General features: G+C 40.3%; 1 protein-coding gene across 2 annotated transcripts in view; it reads right to left on the minus strand.

The window, feature by feature from the left end:
• Positions 1-6,896: 6,896 nt before the first annotated feature.
• The window catches only part of LHFPL1 (LHFPL tetraspan subfamily member 1), a 59,966-nt gene continuing 44,471 nt past the window's right edge, over positions 6,897-22,391 (minus strand). For both annotated transcript variants that reach the window (XM_002832006.4, XM_002832005.3), the window contains exon 4: positions 6,897-18,230. In XM_002832006.4, the coding sequence (XP_002832052.1) occupies positions 18,049-18,230 (182 nt within the window). In that variant the 3' untranslated portion in view covers positions 6,897-18,048. The remainder of the gene's footprint in view (positions 18,231-22,391) is intronic.

The following is a 22,391-nucleotide window of genomic DNA, read 5'->3' on the forward strand; positions in this document are numbered from 1 at the left end:
CATGTGGCTGTGGTAGAATTCAGTTTGATGCAAGACTGAAAGTACCCATTTTTTTTGCTGGCTGTCAGCCAGGGGAGCCAATCTATGCTCTGAGAGACCACCCACATTCTTTCTCATGTGGTCTCCTCCATATTGAAATCAGTAACAGCACTTCAATTCCTTCTTATGCTTTGAATCTCTCTGACTTCTCCTTCTGCCTGCCTTTCTGACACCAGCTGGAAAAAAGTTTTCTGCTTTTAAGGGCTCCTTGATTTGATTAGGACTACTGAGATAATCTTTCTATCTGGAAGTCAACTGTGTCATATGATGTAATGTCATCACAGGAGTGATATGTCAGCTTATTAGGGAGTGGCACCTGGCTGGGGGTTAGGGGTACATTTTTAGAATTCTACCTACCACAAGTAATAAAAGGAAACTTGTATATATGTGTGCACCCACAAATGCTCTCTACCCCCGCTTATCACCATGCACAGATTTGCAGACCTGTGAGTCCATAGACGAGTACATATCTAGGAGCCAGCAATAGTCAAAATTTCCCCCAACTTCTTCTTTTCTTGTCATCACTCTGGAAATATAATGATCCCACCATCTCAGAAACCAGTGTAGTCCTTGAGCTTAAACCACAAAAGAGTGACTGCATTTACAGCTATGTTAGAATACTACTTTGTGAACAAATTTTCCTTCATGGCTGTCCAAAGAATAGAAACCATTTTTGTTTGTTGGTTTTTACAAAAGTGCTCAATAGTGTGGGGCACTGTGTGGTGGCCCTTCACATTTCATAAGCTACCTCGGACCCAAAATCTCTTTGAGTTGTTGACTTTGAAAATATTAATACTTCTATTTATCTCAATGCTCGTGACTTTCCCATCATTTAGAAACAAAATGAGCTTCTAACTGTGGTCCCATCTGACAGTATAAAATATAAATTCAGAGAAGATAGTGCACGTGACTGAAGACATGAAAGCAGGATAGGTTAGAGTTAGTGGCGCAGCTGGGAATGAGGTTGAGTAGGGGTTAATATCTGTATTGCTATGAAGATTTACAGAAGAAAAGAAATATGCATAATTCTCCAGAACCCAGTAGGGATGGAAGATACATATGATTATGTTTGGATGGTAGTATGCCAGCAATGCAAATGATAAATGCCCTTGAAATTTAAGGTGTATGAGGTTTCTAGCTTTTTTCTAAAATAAATGGAGGAAGAATAAATTATAGAGGATGGCACCCATTTATACCTCCACTCTATATTTGAGTTATGCTTTATATCTATCATAGAGTACATTTTTATGGATTCCCTTGAGCTTCCCAAGTACCCTGTAAAAAGAATGGCAATTCAAAAAAAAAAAAAAAAAGTCCTTCACCGTATTCGCTAACTGAAACAACCCTAGTCAGGTGAGAGCTCAGAAGTAAGGGACAATTGTGTTGTTAATGAGTTAATGTTCTATAGGACCGCTGACTCAGACCTAAAAGTATGGTGTGGAGATGGGCTGGTGCTGGCTGAGAGAGCAGAACTGTGAAAGAGCTTAGAGATCTGTGGGGAACTGTAGTGCCAGAGAGAGGAGGAAAGCTTGCATAACAATGAGAAATGCTTTTTTTCTTAAGTTGTTTGCCAAAGAGTTCAGAGTTTGGTTTAGGAACCTGGAATGCTACTGCATCAGAATTTTGTATAAGTAATGACAGCATGTTTGACCTAGAAAGGAAAGATGAAATATATAAGGGTCAGACAAAAAAAAAAACTTTGCATTCTTGGGGACGGGGGGCTGAAACAGCATTGCGGCATTTGACTGGGAATATGAAAGTATAAGTAAATTTAACGAACCAATGAAAACTGTAAGAGCACAATTTACATTTTAATCTACAATAAGCTGAAATCAAAATAGAGATCATGTACATTTAATTTTCCTAATTGGCATTTACCTTGAACCAGATATTCCTATTCATGTTAGAAGTACAGCTGGCCATCCATATCCATGGGATCTTCATTCATGGATTCAACCAACCATGGATCAAAAATATTGAAAAAAAAGTACAATTTTTTTCTTATTGTTTTTCCCTAAATGATGCAGTATGACAACTATTTACATAGTAGTTATATTGTATTGCATATTATAAATAATCTAGAGATACATAAAGTATACAGGAGGATATGAGTAGGTTATATGCAAATACTATGTCATTTTATATCATGAACTTGAACATACATATGTTTTGGTATCTGAAGGGGTCCTGGATACTGAGGGACAACTCTACATAGTCTGTACGAAATAGTGAAGTGTGATAATCTGGCAGTGATACCTGGCTAATAATCCAAAATCCCTCCAGAGCTTGTTGAAAAACAGATTCCTAGGCTTCACTGTAGACCTATTAAGTCAGAATCTCCACAAACACGTTTGAAGAGAAGCACCACAGAAACTGAAGGAAGGACTGGAATCTCGGGAACAGAGCTCTCAGAAAAGAAACCCCTTGATATGATTTGGCTCTGTGTCCCCACACAGATCTCACCTTGAATTGTAATAATTCCCATGTGTCAAGGGCAGGACCAGCTGGAGAAAATTTAATCGTGGGGGTGGTTTCACCCCAAGCTGTTCCCGTCACAGTGAGTGAGTTCTCACAAGATCCGATGATTTTATAAGGGGCTTACTCCTTTGCTCGGCTTTCATTCACTCACCTGCCACCTTCTGAAGAGGTGTCTTCCACCATGATTGTAAATTTCCTGAGGCCTCCCCAGCCATGCAGAACTGTGAGTCAATTAAACCTCTTTTCTTTATAAATTACCCAGTTTGGGATATTTCTTCATAGAAGCATGAGGATGGATTAATACAGTTAATTGGTACTGAGGTAGTAGGGTGTTGCTGTAAAGATACCCGAATATGTGGAAGTAACTTTGGAACTGTGTAATGGGCAGAGGTTGGAAGAGTTTGGAGGGCTCAGAAGAAGACAGGAAAATGTGGGAAACTTTGGAACTTCCTAGAGACTTATCAAATTGCTTTGACCAAAATTCTGATAGTGATATGGACAATGAAGTTCAGGCTGAGGTGGTCTCAGATGGAGATGAGGAACTTGTTGGGAACTGGAATAAAGGTGACTCTTGCTATGCTTTAGCAAAGAGACTGGCAGCATTTTGCCCCTGCCCTAGAGATCTGTCGAACTTTGAACTTGAGAGAGGTGATTTAGGGTGTCTGGCAGAAGAAATTTATAAGCGGCAAAGCATTCAAGAGGAAGCAGAGCATAAAAGTTTGGAAAAGAAAAACCCATTTTCTGGAGAGAAACTCAAGCTGGCTGCAGAAATTTGCATAAGTAATGAGGAGCCAAATGTTAACCACCAACACATTGGGGAAAATGTCTCCAGGGCATGTCAGAGACCTTCACAGCAGCCCCTCTCATCACAGGCCTGGAGGCCTAGGATGGAAAAATGGTTTCATGGGTCAGGCCCAGGGCCCCCGTGCTCTATGCAGCCTTGGGACATGGTACCCTGTGTCCCAGCTCCCTCACCTCCAGTGCTGTGGCTAAAAGGAGTCAAGGTACAGCTCAGGCCATTGCTTTAGAGGGTGCAAGCCCCATGCCTTGGCAGCTTACATGTGGTGTTAGGCCTATGGGTGCACAGAAGTCAATAATTAAGGTTTGGGAACCTCTGCCTAGATTTCAGAGAATGTATGGAAACGCCTGGATGTCCAGGCAGAAATTTGCTGCATAGGCAGAGCCTTCATGGAAAACCTCTGCTAGGGCAGTGTGGAAGGGTGATGTGAGGTTGGAGCCCCCACACAGAGTCCCCACTGGGGAACTGCTAGTGGAGCTGTGAGAAGAGGGCCACCATCCTCCAGACCCCAGAATGTTAGATCTACTGACATCTTGCACCATGCACCTGGAAAAACCATAGGCAATCAACACTAGCCTGTGAAAGCAGCTGGGAAGAGGGCTGTACTCTACAAAGCCACAGAGGCAGAGCTGCCCAAGGCCATGGGAGCCCACCTTTGTATCAGCGTGACCTGGATATGAGACATGGAGTCGAAGGAGATAATTTTGGAACTTTAAGGTTTAATGACTACCCTATTGGATTTCAGACTTTCGTGGGCCCTGTAGCCCCTTTGTTTTGGTCAATTTCTCCCATTTGGAATGGGTGTATTTACCCAATGCCTGTACCTCCATTGTATCTAGGAAGTAACTAACTTGTTTTTGATTTTACAGGCTAATAGGTGGAAGGGATTTGTATTGTCTCAGATAAGACATCAGACTTGAACTTTTGGGTTAATGCTGGAATGAGCTAAGACTTTGGGAAACTGTAGAAAGGGCATGATTGTTTTGAAATGTGAGGACATGAGATTTGGGAGGGTCCAGGAGTGGAATAATATGGTTTGGCTCTGTGTCCCCACCCAAATCTTACTTTTAATTATAATAATCCCCATGTGCCAAGGGCAGGACCAGATGGAGATAATTGAATCATAGGGGCAGTTTCCCCCCACACTGTTCTCATGATGGTGAGTGAGCTCTCACGAGATCTGATGGTTTTATAAGGGGCTTTCCCCTTTGCTCAGCACTCATTCTCTCTCCTGCCACCCTCTGAAGAGGTGCCTTCTGCCATAATTGTAAGTTTTCTGAGGCCTCCACAGTTATGCAGAACCGAGTCTCAGGTATTTCTTCATAGCAGTGTGAGAATGGACTAATATACCCCTGGAATGCAGGACAGGAGAGTTAGCTAGCAACAGAGGCTACAAGGTTGTTCTCTGAAGGCTATACTGACCACTCATTTTCATTAGCAGATATTAAAATTTATAATTTTTTTCAGATAAAGAAGCAGAGACTCAGAGAGGTTGAGGCTTGCCCAACATCATACAGTTAATTAGAGGCAGAGCCAGGTTTGGAACCATGTCTTCTGGCCTTTTTGGCAGCTTTCATTTCTAGGTTCTTGACCTTGAGTACATTCTTGTTAGATATTATTGACTATGGCAAGAATTTAGGAAAAGAAGATTAGAGGACAAAAAAAGAGATCCCCTCATTACACTTACCACAGACACTAAATAAGGGTAATCAAATAATGACCAAAATCATTGGTTACTTAGCTAAGTGATGGATGACAATCTAAAGATTCATAAAAATATGATATCTGTTGGTATAAATATATTAATTTTATAAAGAATTAATCTCACTGAATTGATAAGCATTTTATTGTGCAGAACAAACAATCTTGGATAAGGATTTTGCAGGCTGAAGGGCAAGTATGTTGACTTGCATCACCTCTTGGTGAATGATGACTTGCAGTCTAGCTGAAACTGCACATTTTTTAAAAAATTTTACTTGAAGTGCTGGCATACATGAGAACTGCACATTTTAAATGACCAAGAGTGAATCTAATTTCTAGAAGTGAAGAATGTAAAATCATAATATTGTGAGATATTGCAGTCATTCTTAGTGCTTGAGGAAAGACCAAAAGAAGAATAAAGCATCACAGGCTTGACCACTTTGGGGGCTCAAGAAATAATACCCCAAGGTATGGCACTTTGACATGCTAAACTGAAAAAGCAGACTCGAAGATCCTCTGACCTTCCCTGCCTCCCTTTCTCTCAATCTTCTATCTCTTCCAAAGCACAGAATGAGGCTGTTCTCTGATGTTCCCTTATCTACTTTAAAACTGGACCCCCAAAGAATAACACAATTGCCTTCAATCTCTTCCCTGAAATTTCATTAACTAGAGAAGATTAAAACTCCTGTCATAGAGAAAGAAACTGAAAATTAAACACCACACCTATAATAGAGCCCAGACAAACTTTGTCCCAAACTATTGTCTGTTCTCAAATCCCATTCAATTCCCAAAAATAATTATTTACTAACCATTGTCTGAACATTGGGTCCATTCATTCCCCCTAAAAAAACATTTACTCCAACAACCCTCATCTCCCCTTCCCCTATGAAGAAGGGTATATATGCTTCTGTACCCCACTGGGTTATGGTGTACTCATTCTGTGATTCCCCTGTGCTACACACATTAACTAAATATGTATGCCTTTTTTCATATTAATTTGCCTATTGTCAGTTCATTTTCAGTGAACTTTCATAGGATGAAGGGGAAAGCTCTCCGTCTTTGCCCCTACACCAACATAGCTGAGAAATTGCTCACTAAGTGATCGATGTATTAACCTACCTTCCTCAAACGTGCCTTTGGGCTGGGGCCATGTAGCTAGTTCTGACCAATGGGAGTGATGTGTACCACTTCCAGGTCCAGGAGGTTAAGAGCTGGTGTTCCTCATCCCTCTTTCCCTTTGCCCGTTGTGGTCTTAGACGCTATATAGGAAGATGGTGGTATCACAGAAAGAAGGGAGCCTTAATCCCCAAGTCACTGCTTGGAAGAGAATCCCCACCAACCTGCATTAGACTTGATGAAATAAACTTTTGTTGTGTTGAGATTAATGAAACTTTGGTTTTCTTTTGTGGCAGTTAGCAGTTACTGATCCTAATGTAGTTACTAACCTTCATGGAAATATCCAATTTGGTCAGTTTTTTACATGATTCCGACATTCCACCCCCCATATGTCATTAAATGCATTTTAATTGTATGAAAAGATTGATGGTGAAATTGTATTGATACTATGTAAATTTATTTGTATCATTTTGTTGGAGGCCACTTATTCCATAAACCAATGTAGTTAAATTTTAGACATTTTCCAGGATTCCCAACAAGATTACTGATTATTGGTATAAGGAATACATTTGGAATCCAATCATAAATGTTTTAAAACTGGATTGTGGTGATGGTTGCACAACTCTATGAATATACTGAGAATAAATTGATCATATGCTTAAAACAGGTAAATTTTATGATGTATAAAGTATATGTTAAGAAGGTTGTTTTTAAAAAAGCCAACAAGTTATGGGCATTTTCAGAAATTTTTGTACATGTTTGCATATCGATCACAATTATTTTCAAATATACTTCAAGGATTCCTAAGTACATAGCCATCAAGTACAGTATGAGCTAAATAATGCAGCCTTATAATAAGGAGAGCTAAGGATAATATCCCCTGGCCCAAGAAGAAGTCTTGACAATAGCACCTGTATACTGAGTTTGGGTATGGTTTCGGTTGGCAAGTCCCCAACAAGTGGGAGAGATGATGCAACATAAAAGATAGTACAGCAAGAGATAGTCCTCAGAACATGGAACACTTCGGAACCCTAAGAGAAAGCAGTTCTCATAGATTACTAATCTCTCACCTATATCATAAAGAGCAGAAGCTAGAGAGTTAGCTCCTGCTGAGACACAGACTGATGACTACAGGCAATTGTGAACAGGGCCATCCTTAAGGAAAAGGGACAAATAGCCCAAGGTTGCCTCTGGAATGCATTTCTTCACTTCTCTTCCCAAACCTTTCCCTGGAGTCCTTATGTTGCCCATCTGTCCAGGAGTAGAGGAAAATAAGATATCACATAATATTAAGCACAAGAAACTATTGGGAGCATATTCCCAATGAAGCTTGTAAGAAGTAGCTGGAATGAACAAGGCATAAACCAAAAGAATAACTCCATAATAGTAAAAGTAGAGATGGAAATGACAAGCTGGTGTGGAAGATATTATTTTAGTAAAGCAGCCTGCCAAATACTCCTGAACTGATACCACATAGGCAACTGTCTATTTTGTAGTAGTAATAATAAATAAATAATGTTTATTGAGCATTTACTATGTGTCAGGCCCCATGCTAAGTGCTTCATATCATTACACTATTTAATACTCTCAACCAGCATATGAGATGGGTATTATTATCCTCAGTCTACAGATCAGGAACACAGAGGTTAAATATCTTGTTAGAGATTGCACAGTTAAGAAACAGTTCTTGTCTACACCTTACACATTACAAAGCGCTCTGTACATTATTGAGATAGTTCAACAGAGAAACCACATATCCAGAATAGAAAAAGAAAAAGAAAAAAGGCTGACATAATTGAGTGGGTAGATGCCAGGTTCAATATGATGCATATTCTCAGGTATAATCTTGTTTAACCCTCAGTATAATCCTTCATGACAATTAGTATTGTCCCTACTACAGATGAATAAACAGTCTCATTCTTTCAACAAATGTTTACTGAGTGCCTATTGTGTGCCAGTAGGATGCCTGCACCAGAGCAGTCAACAAATAAGGCTCATTGCTTGATTTTGTAGAATTTACATTTCAGTGGGAGGGAGAGAGAAACAATAAATAAATGTGCTATGAAGAAAAATAAAACAAAATAAAGAAAGATAAGGATTCCTTGTTTCCTTCCTCAAAAATAACCACTCTCCTGAATTTGTTGTTTATTATTTTATTATTTACTGTTTATTATTCCTGTTTGTATTACATACACATACATTACATATGTTCTGGCATATGAACATTGCATAGTTCAGTTTTTCATGTATTTCAAACCTAGTATCATACAACAACAAGCATTTACTCTCTTGTTCCCAGGTCTCTATGTCAGCTGGGGCAGCAATCATTCATGTATTTTCATTCTGAGGCTGAAACTGAAGGGATAGTCTCAGGTGACATGTGCTTCTCATTGTGGAGGTCAGAAACTCCCAAAGAAACAAAACAAAAATATGATGCTTCTTAAGGCCTTGACTCAGAATTCTTACATTATCAGTTCTACCCAAATACTCTACTGGACAAAGTGAATCTCATGGCCAAGGCATCAATAGACTGGGAAACTATACTCTTCCAAAAGATGTAGTGTGAGGCGGCATGAATACTTGATGAACAAAAATATATTCCATAACAAATATGTAGTGTTGTTTTACATGTTTTCAAACTTTATGGAAAAGGTATACTCTGAAGCCATTCTGCAACTTGCTTTACTTACTCAACATTATGATTTTTAGATGCATTCACACATGTGACTCCAAGTCGTTCATTTTAACTTCCATTAAATAAATATATCGAATTTATTTTTCTATTCTCCCACTGGTAAATATTTGACATTTTCTATTCCAGATATCAATGACATTGACCGTCATAACTGTAAATGTCTTTGTCTACTGTTGTGCTAGAGTTTCTCCACAGCAAATTCATAGAGGTGAAATTACATATACACCTAGATCTTCATCTTTACAAGATATTGACAAATTCTTCTCCAAAGTGTCTATGCCAATTTATATTTGAGCCAGCAATGATGACAGTTCTTATTTCTTTCCAGCACTTGCTGTAAATGGCCTTTTACATTTTTACCTAACTTACGGATACAAATTGTATCTTCTTGTTACTTTAATTTGTATTTCCCTGAGTTTAGGTAGTTAAGCAGCCTATCAAGTTTCCTCCTAAGTTAATTACTCAATCATACCCTCTGCCTGTGTTTTATTTTTATTGAGTTATTTATGTTTTCCTTATTGATTTGTAGCTCTTTAAATTGTTTTCATATTAATCCTTCATTAGCTTTAGCTTTACAAATATTTTCTCCCATTCTGAGGCTTACCCTTTCATTTTGCTTATGATACTGTTCATTAATAAGGCTTTTTAAAGTAGCAAATGTATCTTTTTGATCACAGGTGCACCATTAGTTGGCTGGGAGTGCTTCCTCACTCCAGGATCCACGTTGTTTTCAACAAGAGTACTTTGTGTCGCCATGGGAGAGGGAAAGGAGATCTCTAGAAGGGCTCACACTGGCAAATACTAATAATCCAGCTTGGAAGTGGCACACATCACTGCTGCTCACAACCCACTAGCTAGAACTAGTCACACAGCCCACTCCCAACAGAAGGGGACCAGAAAAGTCAAGCTGACCTTTTCATTAAACAGACGTTTTCAAATTTTAATTTAGTCAAGTGTATCACTCTTTTGATTTATGGGCTGTGCCTTTTGTGTCTTTTTTAGAAGTTCCTTTCTATATTAAAGTCAAAACAATATTTTTTCTAGGTTATCTTTTCAAAGTTTGAATTGTTTCACATTTAGGTCATTAATCCATCTGGAATTAAGATTCTTATAAATGGAGTGTTTTAGGGATATAATTTCATTTCTGAAATATTATCATTTGTTGAATTTGTCTATCCTTCCCTCATTGATTAATAATGCTATTTCTATCATATCTATCTAGTTTCCTTATAATCATGAGTGTGTTTCTTGATCCTCTATTCTGTTCCATTTATCCATTTGTTCATCTCTGTGTCACTACCACACTTGTTAATCATTATAGCTTTAAGTCTTGATATCTGAACACAAATGTGAAGATGAGCATGTAAATTTACACTAAAAAAAGATAGAATATTTATTGGAACAGCATTGAATCTATAAATTCATTCTGAAAAAAACCTGACATGCTTTAAAAAAGATCTCAAGTCTTTCCATTCATGAAACCTATTTATGAATCCTTTTTGTCTTTTCCCATGTTGCTTTATAACTTTTCCGCATCTGTTGTAAGATTTAGTCTTAGGTACCCTATATTTTTTGTTGCAATTGTGAGCTGAAATATCTTTGTCCTTTTTTTCCGTTTTAAACTAGAATGCTTCTAAATTTTTTTTTTTATTTAGTACAATGTTTGCTAGAGGCTTGATAGATATCTGTTACCAGGGTAGAATATTCCTTTTTTTTTTTTTTTTTTTTTTTTCTGAGACAGAGTCTCGCTCTGTCGCCAAGGCTGGAGTGCAGTGGCGTGATCTCGGCTCACTGCAAGCTCCACCTCCCGGGTTCATGCCATTCTCCTGCCTCAGCCTCCCGAGTAGCTGGGACTACAGGCGCCCGCCACCACGTCCGGCTAATTTTTTGTATTTTTAGTAGAGACGGAATTTCACCGTGTTAGCCAGGATGGTCTTGATCTCCTGACCTCGTGATCCACCTGCCTCGGCCTCCCAAAGTGCTGGGATTACAGGCGTGAGCCACTGCACCTGGCCAGAATATTCCTTTTTAGTCTCAGTTTGCTAAAACTTTTTTGTCATTGATGTCTTAGAGTTGTAATAGTAGAGATAAGAGAAATGTGTATGTAAGGAATATATTTTGGAAGTAGACTTGTTAAGATTTGCACATGGATTGAAGGTAGCAGCCCAGGGAAGGAAAAACATCAGAGATTATTCCCAGGTTTTGGCAGAAGCGCTGGTCCAGTTGGAGGAGAAAACTAATAATTTCCTGTTGCACAGGTTAAATTTGAGCAACATGACTATGTTTAAATCAGAGCATCATCAGCATGTAAATGAGATCACCCGGGGAGATTCTAGATATCAAGAGGAGCTATGTACCCTGGATCATTTCAACACTGGGAGGTTGAACATAGGCAGATGATCCAAAAAAGGATGAGAAGGGCCACCCAAGGAGGTAGAAGGGGATACCCGGTAAGTATAGTGCCCTTTAGTTAGTAAGATGCGGATGATTACAAGGAATGGGTTTAGGATTGGAAGATTTGGATCTTGGTTATGGATATGTACACTCTGTCAAGTCTACTAGACATCCAAGTAGAGACATGGAGTAAGTAGTTGAACATTTGAGCCTGAAGTTCAGAGACGTTTGGCCTAGAGATATTAACTTGGGAGTCATCAGTACTTAAGTCAGTGGTTGTCAGTCTATGCTGAACATTAAAATCACATGATGGCTTACAAAATTTATATATATCCAGGCCCTACCCTAGACCAATTAAATTAGAGCTTCTGAAAGTAGATATTGGCACTAGAAAATCATAGTTGATTCTGGTTTGCAATCAAAGATGATAACCATTGATGCAGATCAGTGCCTCTCAAACTTCAATGCAAATGAATCACTTAGGGATCTTGTTAAAATGCAGATTCTGATTCAGTAGGCCTGGAGTGGAGCCAAGATTCTAAATTTCTAATACATTCTCAATGTGATACTGACACTTTTGGACCATAGCCCACCCTTTGTGTGGCAAGGGTATAGATAACAGGTAAAGCCATGAGATTGAATGAACTCACCAAGGGGGTGAGAATAGACAAGGAAAAGGTGCAAGGGTAGCTAGTTTTTCTCTCTAAATAGTTGAGAACTTGGTGCAAGCATCGAGCAGAGAAATTATTACGTTTAACCAGAGCTAGGGTTTTTTTTTTTTTTTTGATAAATATATGGCAGAATTAAAGAGGGGAAAAGAGTGGAACATTTATGCAAGGGGTGATTACAATGATAAACTAGGGACTATAGTTGTGCAACTAGGATGGGGTCAAATAGTTGGTAGAGTGAGGATGTTAAAAAACATGAGATGAAAGAATGAGGAGTGTTGGTCAGGAATGGGAGATTTGACATCAGGACTTTAGTGATTGTGTATTTATTGTTGATGCCAAGAGTGGGAGCTACAAAGGTTGGGTAGAAAAAAAATATTATTGGAGGTAAAGAAGTCAAAGAGTTTAGAGGCCAATAAATTGGAAGAGTGGTTCACATGATGTTGAAATTTCTAAAAGGATGAAAGAAATAAAAATAGAAAAGAGACTGAGCCAGGTGCTAAAGTCCTTATGAATGAGGGATGACTAGGAGGTCAGTAGATGATAGCAAAAATAAAGAGAGGGTGGTATGGTGTAGTGGCATCTACAGATTCTGACTCAGGTGAACTGGGATGGACAAAAGCATCAAAATTTTTTAAAAGCTTCCCAGGAGATTCTAATGTCAACCAGGATTAAAAATCACTACGTTAGAATAATGAATGCAAATTAAAATGAATGGGGCCACCGAATGATTAACTCCTTCTATAGTTGCTGAGAATTGTGGAGTCAATAGCCAGTGTTATCTTAGAATGTTAGTAAGCTCAGTTAACTGCTTTGCCCAAGGACACACAGCTAATAAATGTTGAAGCTGAGATTCAAACCTTGATTTGTCCGACTCCAAATCCTGGACTGACTTCACTTTACCATGTTGCCTAGGAGGGCGATGTTTTAGTGCAGAAGATACTGAGATATCTTCGAAAGAAAGTCGAAGTGTCCCAAATGAAATTCTAATAAGCCACAGTGGGAGGAGATACTGTTTCTCTGGAGTGGTTCTGATATTTACCTCTTTATTTACCCTTTTTCCCTCTTGAACTTTCTACCAGCTTTGATTCTCATCTGTAGTTTCTACCACCTCTTCTAATGTCTCTTTCATGTAGCAGAGACACTACATGAAAGGGAGCCAACATCAGGGTCCTGCCAATGTGGATGCTGGCTGGCCCTGATACCCCCCGCCCCCGCCACTCCCTGACTCCCAAGTACTGTTCTCTGGGCCTCATTTCTGGAGGGGGAGGAAGGAGAAGAATATGGCATTGCCATCAAAACCTAGCATTTTGTCTCCCCCTACTTCTGCCTCCTAACATATCAGCAGCTCTGTATAATGAAAATCTAAATTATTTGTGTGCACACATAGCAACTGTTTATTTGCTGTTAGCTTTGAGGACTCAGTGGGGGTTTGACGAGTTTAGAGAAGAGATCTGGGAGATCTCCCTGGGAGAGCCAAATCTCAGAAGTAAATGAAAAAATGAAGCTTAAAATGCATTTCTCTACATCTGAGAGAGACAGACCAGTAATAAGTATCTTTCAACTCCAGCACCACTGCAGCTAAGAAAATGCTCTTAACCAAGGACACAAGGTAGCTATGATTGTTTGGAAGAGCCCTGACTGCTGTCTACTAAGAAAGCTTTACTGGGTATGGCTGGAGATTGATTGTGAGTTCTAGAAATAGCACACCTTTCCCCTCAAGCCACCAAGTAGGATGCCTTCCATCCTTTACAAAATATATTCAGTATTAGTTTTCTTGAAAGTTCCATTTTTCCCATCACCAGGCTTCCTAGGGACCAAATACCATCTTGAAACTACTTTAAATTAATATGAATGTTTCTACAGAGAGTGAATGCCAGACTCAGAAGAAAGGGTCCCCATCACATATTGAAGGAGCTAGACCTTTCCTTAGTACAATTTGTTTGACAAATTTATAAAGCCTCCGCTTCCCAGAAGCTTCCTCGTTCCCTCATCCTCACAGGGTTTTCCCTCATCCAGCCAAGACTTTGTATTGTCATCTACTCTTGCATAAGCCAGAACTCCTTTCCCAGAGACCAGAACCTTTCCATCTTGGCTCAGGTCACACGCTCACTCCCGCAAGGCAGAACCCACTGCCTGGAAGTCACTAGCAGCTGTAAGTGAATAAAGGCAGCTACTCCTCTGAGAGCAGAGGTAATGAGGTGTGACATTAGAGAGACAGCACCACTGAAGACATACCCTAGTGACTTAACACTTGCTAGCCAAGGTGTAGAAATTTCAATCCTCTAGACACAAAAGCATGCCAATTGGGAAGTTGTTGCCCATCTGAGATTATTTTCTGTAAGGAGTATCTTGCAAAATGGGCTCTTATGAAATACTAAATGGACTGTGAGTTAGCCCAGATTAATCACCTCCTACCTCTCACTCCCTCCCCAAGATCTAAGTGGTTCCAGGGTCAGAATGGGCCCATAGTTAGACACTCGGCCTGCATGCCCAGGTAAGGAACATGACAGCCAGCTAGGCATGGGACAAACTGCAGAGTCTCTTAGGTTTTCACCTCATTCAGCCTCCACCTGACCCATGGGCTGTCCTTCCTTTCTGTACAATAGCAGCCCAAGACACAGATTTAGCTTCTAAAAGTTTGCTCCAGGCCACGGGGAAAAGAACCAAGTCTTGCCAGGCATCTATGTAAAAACAAGGCCTGGCAGAAAAGAAACCAGACATAGGCAAGGAGGAATTTTAATTTGAATTGAACATGGGGCTAGATCCCTCTTTGAATATAAGCCCCTGCAGACCTGGTTTCTTCACAGAAAAAAATATATATATCTTTTAAATCCAGTTTCCTTTCATTGGAAAAGAGGAGAAAACATTCCAACTTACTTCACCTGCAACTAACTCCTCCAAGGTGATAGTTATTTAAAGTGTTCTTTCAAATTAACCCCTTCCTCTTCAGTCTCCTTTCCAGTGTCCAATTACTTCACAGTGTGTTTAAGCATCTGGGCCACGGAGGAAAGCAAAGCATATACTTGCTGGGAAGCAGTGCATAAGGCAATGGCATTGTCTGATGGCTAAGAGCACTCACTGAAATGTTATTTTCCATTGGCCCCTCATAACCCCAAGCTTCATTCTCCACCTTTCCCTGCCATGCTCTATGCCAAAGGAGTCTGACCTCAATGGGCTATTGCAACAGGCTTCTTTGCCAGCTGCCATATGGCTGGGACTGGCTAATGATAGGCACTGGCAGGAGATCAAAGAGTGGAAAGAGAGTGAGATATGGGTGTTAATTCCCCTCTCTCCCTCCTTACTGCATTTGGGCAGAGACTATATTGTGTTACCTGAAGCAACAGCTCCTGTGAGGCAGCCCCTCTTGTACATATGCAGTACTTACCAGGTGCCAATAACACTGTTTCTTCCCTTTGTCCTTTCAGTGTTAGGAGTAATAATAATAACAACCCCTCACTGTTCATAGTCTTTCTATGCCTCACGATCACTGGTAAGTTCCCTTAACCCTGCACACACCATCATAAATTGTCCCTTCACTAAGCTCATCTCAGCTAAACTCCTTGAGTATACCATCTGTTTCTTGGCAGGATTCTGACTTACACACTCACTTTGACAAAGTCTATCCTACAGAATTCCAGAAGGTTGCCTAGCCTGAGAAGAGTGATCGCCTGATCCAACTACCTTTTCTGAAGTGAGCTATCTGCCTTTTCTCAAATATTTGACATATTATCTATACAGTGGGCCCTCCTAAATTAAAGTTACATTATTGTGTCTACACAATAAAACTGAGGTTTAAGCTAGTTGCATTTTTGTTTTAGCTGTTCTTAGTCATCTTTCTTAAAGAAAGGAGATGCTGCAAACACATTACATTGCTTCCTTCCCAGTGAGGTATGTTCAAGTTGGCCTTACCTTAAACACTTAATGCAGTTCCATGAGGGAGATAATACTTTACACGAATTCAATCACCAGTTCCCTACCACCTGTTATTCATCTTGCATTTGCCATCCTCATGATAGGAGTCGCCCACATACCAGAGTGGTCATCCCAAAATTTTCACTTGCCAATACATACACATATCCATTAGACAATAAATCCTGTGGCATGTACTTCCTAAATATCTTCTTTCAAATTCATCCGTCTGCTCCAGCCTCACAATCACTACCTTCCTCCAGGCCTTGATCGTTTTATACCGAGATTATTGAAATATCTCTAGTTATTCTCTTCTTTTCTTTCATTCTCCTCACTTTAGCCAAACTTATCTTTGAAAGCTACAGGTTTGTTCATGTCACTTCCCTTTCAATGACCCTTCTTTAGGATAAAATTCAAACGCCTTATTCTGGAGTAAAAGGTCCAACAGAATCTGGTTACTGCTTCCCTTTTCAACTTCAGCTTTTGCCACCTCTCTTTTTATACCCATATGTCATTCTAATGCTGTCTCCATGACTTGGCTGCCATCATTGCTTATCTTGTGTACTCTTTACCTTTTCTGACAAAGCTCCTGCTATTCATCTCTCAGACCCATCTTCTTTGCTAGGATGCTTTCCCATGAACCCTTTCATGCCAAGTTGGTTTAATGGCTTCTCTGTGATCCTTTAGCTACTCTTCTTCACTTTTCTAGCACTTAATACACTGATGAGTACTTATTGACATGTCTCTCAATACCTCACCACTATCCCTTTTAAGGTGAGAAACTGTCTTTGTCCTTTTATCCCCAGAACTTAGCACAGAATGTGTCATACAGTAAGATGCTCAAGAAATGTTTTCTAAATGAGTGACTCAATGAATGAATCAACTATAGATGGAGGAAGCATTTAAATTCACTTACCTATGTAAAGCCAATATAAGAACTCTGACCTCTCATGAGATAGCATATAACTTCTGAAGCCAGTTTTTTTCTATTTCTATCCCTCTAGGTAGGGCTGTACCAAAACCATGCTGGAATTATTAAGAATAGAAACAGATGAGCTGGCCTTTTGAATCACGGGCCCTCCCCATTCCGTAAAGCTGTAGTTACGGAACAATAGCTGTAGTTATGGAACAATAGAGCTGGCCTGAATTAACTGGGGGGGAGGAGCGAGACAAAGTCTGCCCCCAGGAGACACCAAGTTCTTCTACACCATCTATCAACCTTGAGCACAGATGGGATGGAGTCCAGGCCTAAAAATACATCAGCCCTAGGTGACATCAGTGCTGTGTTCTTTTGTGGCTAACTCGCCCCAGATGGAGGAGAGATCATTTGATGAACAGTCTTTGAAACAGGCAGATGAACTTATGTCACATTAAGAGTGACTATAGGGGGTAAAAGGCCACTGTGGATTTCCTAGTCAGTAGAAATGATCTCTGATAGAAATTTCAATAAATATCTAGCAGAAACATCCTTGTCACTGTCACCATGAATTTAAATTCATTGAGTGCCGCACAAATGCTAGTCTATTCTCAGTATATTTGATGAACACCATTTCTTTATCTCTAAAGGATGAGCGAATATTTGCTACTATCTATTTTTTTGCTCATCACCCAGCTGGAATACAAACTGAACTCCTATGAATATTCTAAAGCATAATGAGGAAGGGGCTCCAGGCTAAATGCAAATATCCTTGATTAATGTTTTCCCCACCACTGGGAATCACCCTTCCCTGCTCCCCTGAAGCTTCCCCACAATGGGGTGGTGAGGGGGAGGGGAGAGAAAAGCAGGAGGAAAAAAAGGAAGAGCCAGGGTATACTCCTGATAACGACACAAAAATTGAGCAGTAGTACTCCAGAGATGTTTGGGGGTGACAATAAATACTTGGGAATGAACTGTGTGAATGGAGTGGTAGAAAACAGCTCTGCCCATCTCGTGCTCCCTCCCTGCACAACTATTCTTACCCAGCCTTAGCTTTGGATCCTATTTTGCATAAAGGGGTACTTTGGGTCTTCGAGTTAGCATGACTTGCCAGTTGGGTAAATGTCTGAAAATGTTTCCTCTAGATGAATTTTATAAACAGCCAGTGACCTACTGGCTTGAACATAAGTGAAAATGAACGACAATTAGTTTGAAACGCATGCAAACACTAGGCTACACTAATGACAGATGACAAATGGCCTAATCCTTAGTACCTCTTTTCAGGGCTCCCTCCTCCCCTTTCCCACCCTCTCCAATCCTCTTTCAAAGCTCAAGGTTTGAGGCAATGGTCAAGCTCCATAGCATAAGAATTGGTATTCCTCATGATGCTCTCCACCAATATGACTGGCTTGGGGTTTCTTCCAGCAAAGCAGGAGAGCCAGGTGCAGATCAACATGGCTGCAGCTGCTCCACCTCCAGCACAGTAATAGGCCCAGCCAAGCCGACAGGTACCTGTGAGAACAGGGACAGAGAATGAAGATTGGGTTGTCTTTTCATATTTTCTCTTTGGTAATGAACTATAGAAATGATTCCAGAAAGTACAGTTTTTATACATTCTCTTTGGGATGCTATGGTTAGGGTGAGAATAGGAAACAGTGAATGACCCTAGGCTTCCTATTTTCTTCTTTCCTTCTGTGCTGACTGCTGATCTTTGCTTTAGCAAGAGGTTGTAAGATTTTATTTTTTTGTTAGAGTAGGAGCCTGGGGGTGGTACGTGTGGCAGTGCTAATGACAATGATGACAAGAACAACTTGATAAGATGTCAAGCATTATGCTAAGCTTTTTAAACATATACCTCATTGATCATCACAGTAATTATATGAGATAGGTACTCTTATTATCCCTGTTTTACAAAGGACAAAGCAACTGAGGCACACGCAGCTACAGAAGATGAGGCAACTGAAAACCACACAGCCGGCAAGTGGTAAAGATACAAATGCTGACTCATCATGACTCCAAAACTCCACACTTTGAACCACAGTGATAGAATACTGTACATGGGCTGCCTGCATCATGAGGGGATTAGACAGGTAAAATAAAATCAGCTCCCTCTCACATCATGTCTCTATCCTGACCTAGCCTTTCAACACCCAGGAAAGAAATATGCATTGGAATCAAAGCCAAGCTTTGAAGTGGGTAGTTTTCTCTTTAAAAGGTAATGGGAAAGGTCACCTGCTCGAAAACATCCACCCCACCACCTGCTATTCCATCAGAGACAGGTTCCTTTGTCTGAAAGATTTGTGACTTTTCAGCCATCCTTCAGAAAATGTCAATGCCTAGAAAAATAAGAGCTATTACTTTACAAGGTATCAAAGTAACTAACTGCTAAAATAAAGTGCTTAAGCAAACAGGACTCCAGAAATTATGGTAGGGTCCCAGTGATACAAAATTGCAGAGAGGCCCTGAGAAGAGAGATAGGCAGCAACTTTCACCTATCTCTCTCTATCTAAATCTTGAAGAAAGTTAATCCTGACTACAGTCAGTGGAGGATATCAAGATTGATCTGTATGACAATTTATTTTTTTAAAGGCTAAATTCAAATAACTAATTATTTATTTTCACGTACTACCTGGTGAACCTTAATTTTACTGCTTTTAATTGATTAGTTGGTGTGTCCTGGAAAGAGTCTAAGATGGGCCCAAGCTTGGCTGCTTCGCTTTCCCATTTGGGCCAGGCTAATTTATCCCCACATTTCCCATCTCTGAAATAAAACAGTCTACCACCAAGTCATGTCTCATGCTGTTTCTCCAGCCAGAAACATCTTCTCTCCTCTTATTCACCAATTTATAGCTTCCTCAGAACACTATCCAGAACTTGGCACCTGCTTGAAGCCCTCCCTTGATTCACTCCATTGGGCTCATGTCACCTCAACCAGGTAGCCCTCCTGGAATGTATCCATATACTCCATAGACAGATGTACCTGCTGGACAAAATATTGGGAGAAAGATTTACATTTCACATTTTTTTATCTGCCCTTTCCTCTCTTCCAGATTGTTGGCTCAATAGTACAGATGCATTTGTTTCTTTTCATGATTATGCTTTCATGTGCTCAATCCACAGTGGGTACCATTTCGGTATGTGTGATTTAGCCTAACAGTACTTCAAAGCTGAGTACATTGGCATTTTCAACCCTTAACACCTAAAACTATGGCTTAAATTTTGAATTAAAGTGGAAAAACCAGCCAATATAGTATTTTATTTCTTTCTGGAATGTGCCCTGATCCCTTGTACCTTAAGGCTTATGCACATTCTGTTTCCTTTGCCTAAAATATTTACTGCATGTGCACGTGTACGCATATACTTTCCAATACTTTCTTTACTTAGTCAATGTTTACTAATTCCTCAGAACTAAACATAATCATTTATTCTTCAGTGAAGTTTTCTCTGACCTTCCTAAGTCAACTTCCCTCATCAAGGCTCTCACAGTACCATGTATCCTTCCTTTCTACTTGAATGGGTGAATGGATCCCTTATCCCCTCTTATGACCAGTGTCAAGTGTTACAGTCCTTCAGAGGAAATAGTACTTTACCAATAGACCTGGGCAGTCTAAAGTTCCTGAACTCCTGTGGTCCCACCCAAAATCATGGTGAAAGCCCAATTACAGCAGCTATGAAAATAGTGAAAACCTCAGAAAGAGCAAATTTGAAAGAGAAGCCCCCTTTGAGAAAGGAGCTCAACTATCTCCAAAGTAGTTTAAACATGAACAACAATGGTGGACTCTGAAGACAGTAAACTGAAGAATACCATATAGAGACAAGCAGCCTATAGAGCTATATCCCCTCCTTGTTGCTCCTCCCCCTAGACACACACACACAAACACACACACACTCTCACGCACACACACACTCCCTGGTTCACATACACAAAGTAGGAAGGTTTGAACAATGTTTTAGAATTCACAGAGTGAAAACTCCAGAAACTGGAAAACCTTCAACTTCTGCCATCACTGGGAAGAAGACTGCAGACTTTATTGCACCTACTTCACAAACTATAATATGAGGCTCCGGTGATAGCCCTGGGAACTCTCTCAGAAGCAGAGAGGTAGAGGCAGAAATCCAGACCAAGTGTCTTTACTCCCAATTCAGTGCTCTGCCCTCTGCAGTCTTTTTTCATCACACCCAAAAGCATTTTTCTCTTACAGGGAGGGCCCTTGATCTGTAAGCCCTAAGGAGGGAGGGCTCCTAAGTCAAGTTGTAGTAGACTCACCTGAGCTTCTCTTCTAACCCCCTCCAACAAAAATCTCCTGTACTCACCTGGCAGAGCAGACAGGAGCCAGCTCTGAGATGGGCCCATTGTCAAGCAACTTCATCCTCCCCAGCTTATTTCAAATCTAGTCTAGACAAGGCATCAGAAGTCTCATTCTGTTTCTTCAGCTGCTTGTCAGGTCATCCCCTCATTGGAGTAGCAAGGATATTTCTATTAGGTACATGCCCCATGGGATCAGGGAAAGACTCATTTCTCTGAATGAAGAGAATAAATGCATAGCATGCCATTACCCCAAAGCCCTAGGCAGGAAGAAAACTGACAGAGTGGTCAGCTCCAGAGTGAAGAGCTGGCTAGAAAGGCCCCAATAAACCTCACTGAAGTCGGAACCAGGTATCACTGAGCTAGGAGCCAACACTAAAGTGCTCCTATTGCCACCCCAAGTGCCTTGTGAATTCCCTCTCATAGAAATTCCTGTTAGGCCTCTGAAGGCATCTAAGCCCCAGACTGCTGTCATAAAGGAAACTAAGGAGAAAGAAGGGAAATACATCTTCCCTCCACATCCCTCCCCACAACTCTACCTGTTATCTACCAGAGGAAAAAAAGAGATTATATCATTGGCACTGTAAAAGAAAAAGAAAAAGCAGACCTTTTAAGAACTACCTTACCATTTGGAAAGCCACTGTCAGCACTCAGTTACACCACAGAAAACTTGCATGCTGGTCTGATGGCCCACTGAGGAAATTGTCTATGGAAGGGTGCAAAAGTAGGGAGCAGGTGGCAATGAGTTGCCATATTTTGCCTCTTGTTGCCTTTTAGAGAAGTCCTATGGACCATCATCCATTCCTAAATCCCATTATTTAAACTACTATTGATCCTTATTTTCATCTGACAAACACGTATTGAGTACTGACTATATGCTAGGCATTTTTAATACACAGTCTCATTTAATTCTCATAACAGCCATGACTATTTCCATTTACTGCTCAGGGAACTGAGTTTCAGAAAGGTAAATGACTTGGCCCACTTATAAGTGTCAGAATTGCAATTTGACTGCCAGACCTAACTCAAAGTTCATGATTATCCATTTCAACCACGCTAGGAGAATGAAACCAAGAACACAAATGACTACAGTCCAAGTCTTGCGAGAATATACAATGCCTTCAGCCAATTACTTCACCTTTCTGGACCTCAGTTTCCTTTACTTTTAGTGGAAGGATTTACTGAAGAGAATTCTAAAAACCCCTTCCAGTTCATATTTTCTATTGTAGAATGAATATGATAAGTGCTTTAAGAGACATATGTGTAAAATACTATAGGAATATCCAGGGAAGGAGGAATTATTTGCAGCCGGGAAAATTTGAGCTCAGGTAAGCCTTTGTAGATGCTACATTTCAACTTGGCTTTAG

This window comes from Pongo abelii, chromosome X, assembly GCF_028885655.2.
Source record: "Pongo abelii isolate AG06213 chromosome X, NHGRI_mPonAbe1-v2.0_pri, whole genome shotgun sequence".
Lineage (NCBI taxonomy): Eukaryota > Metazoa > Chordata > Mammalia > Primates > Hominidae > Pongo > Pongo abelii.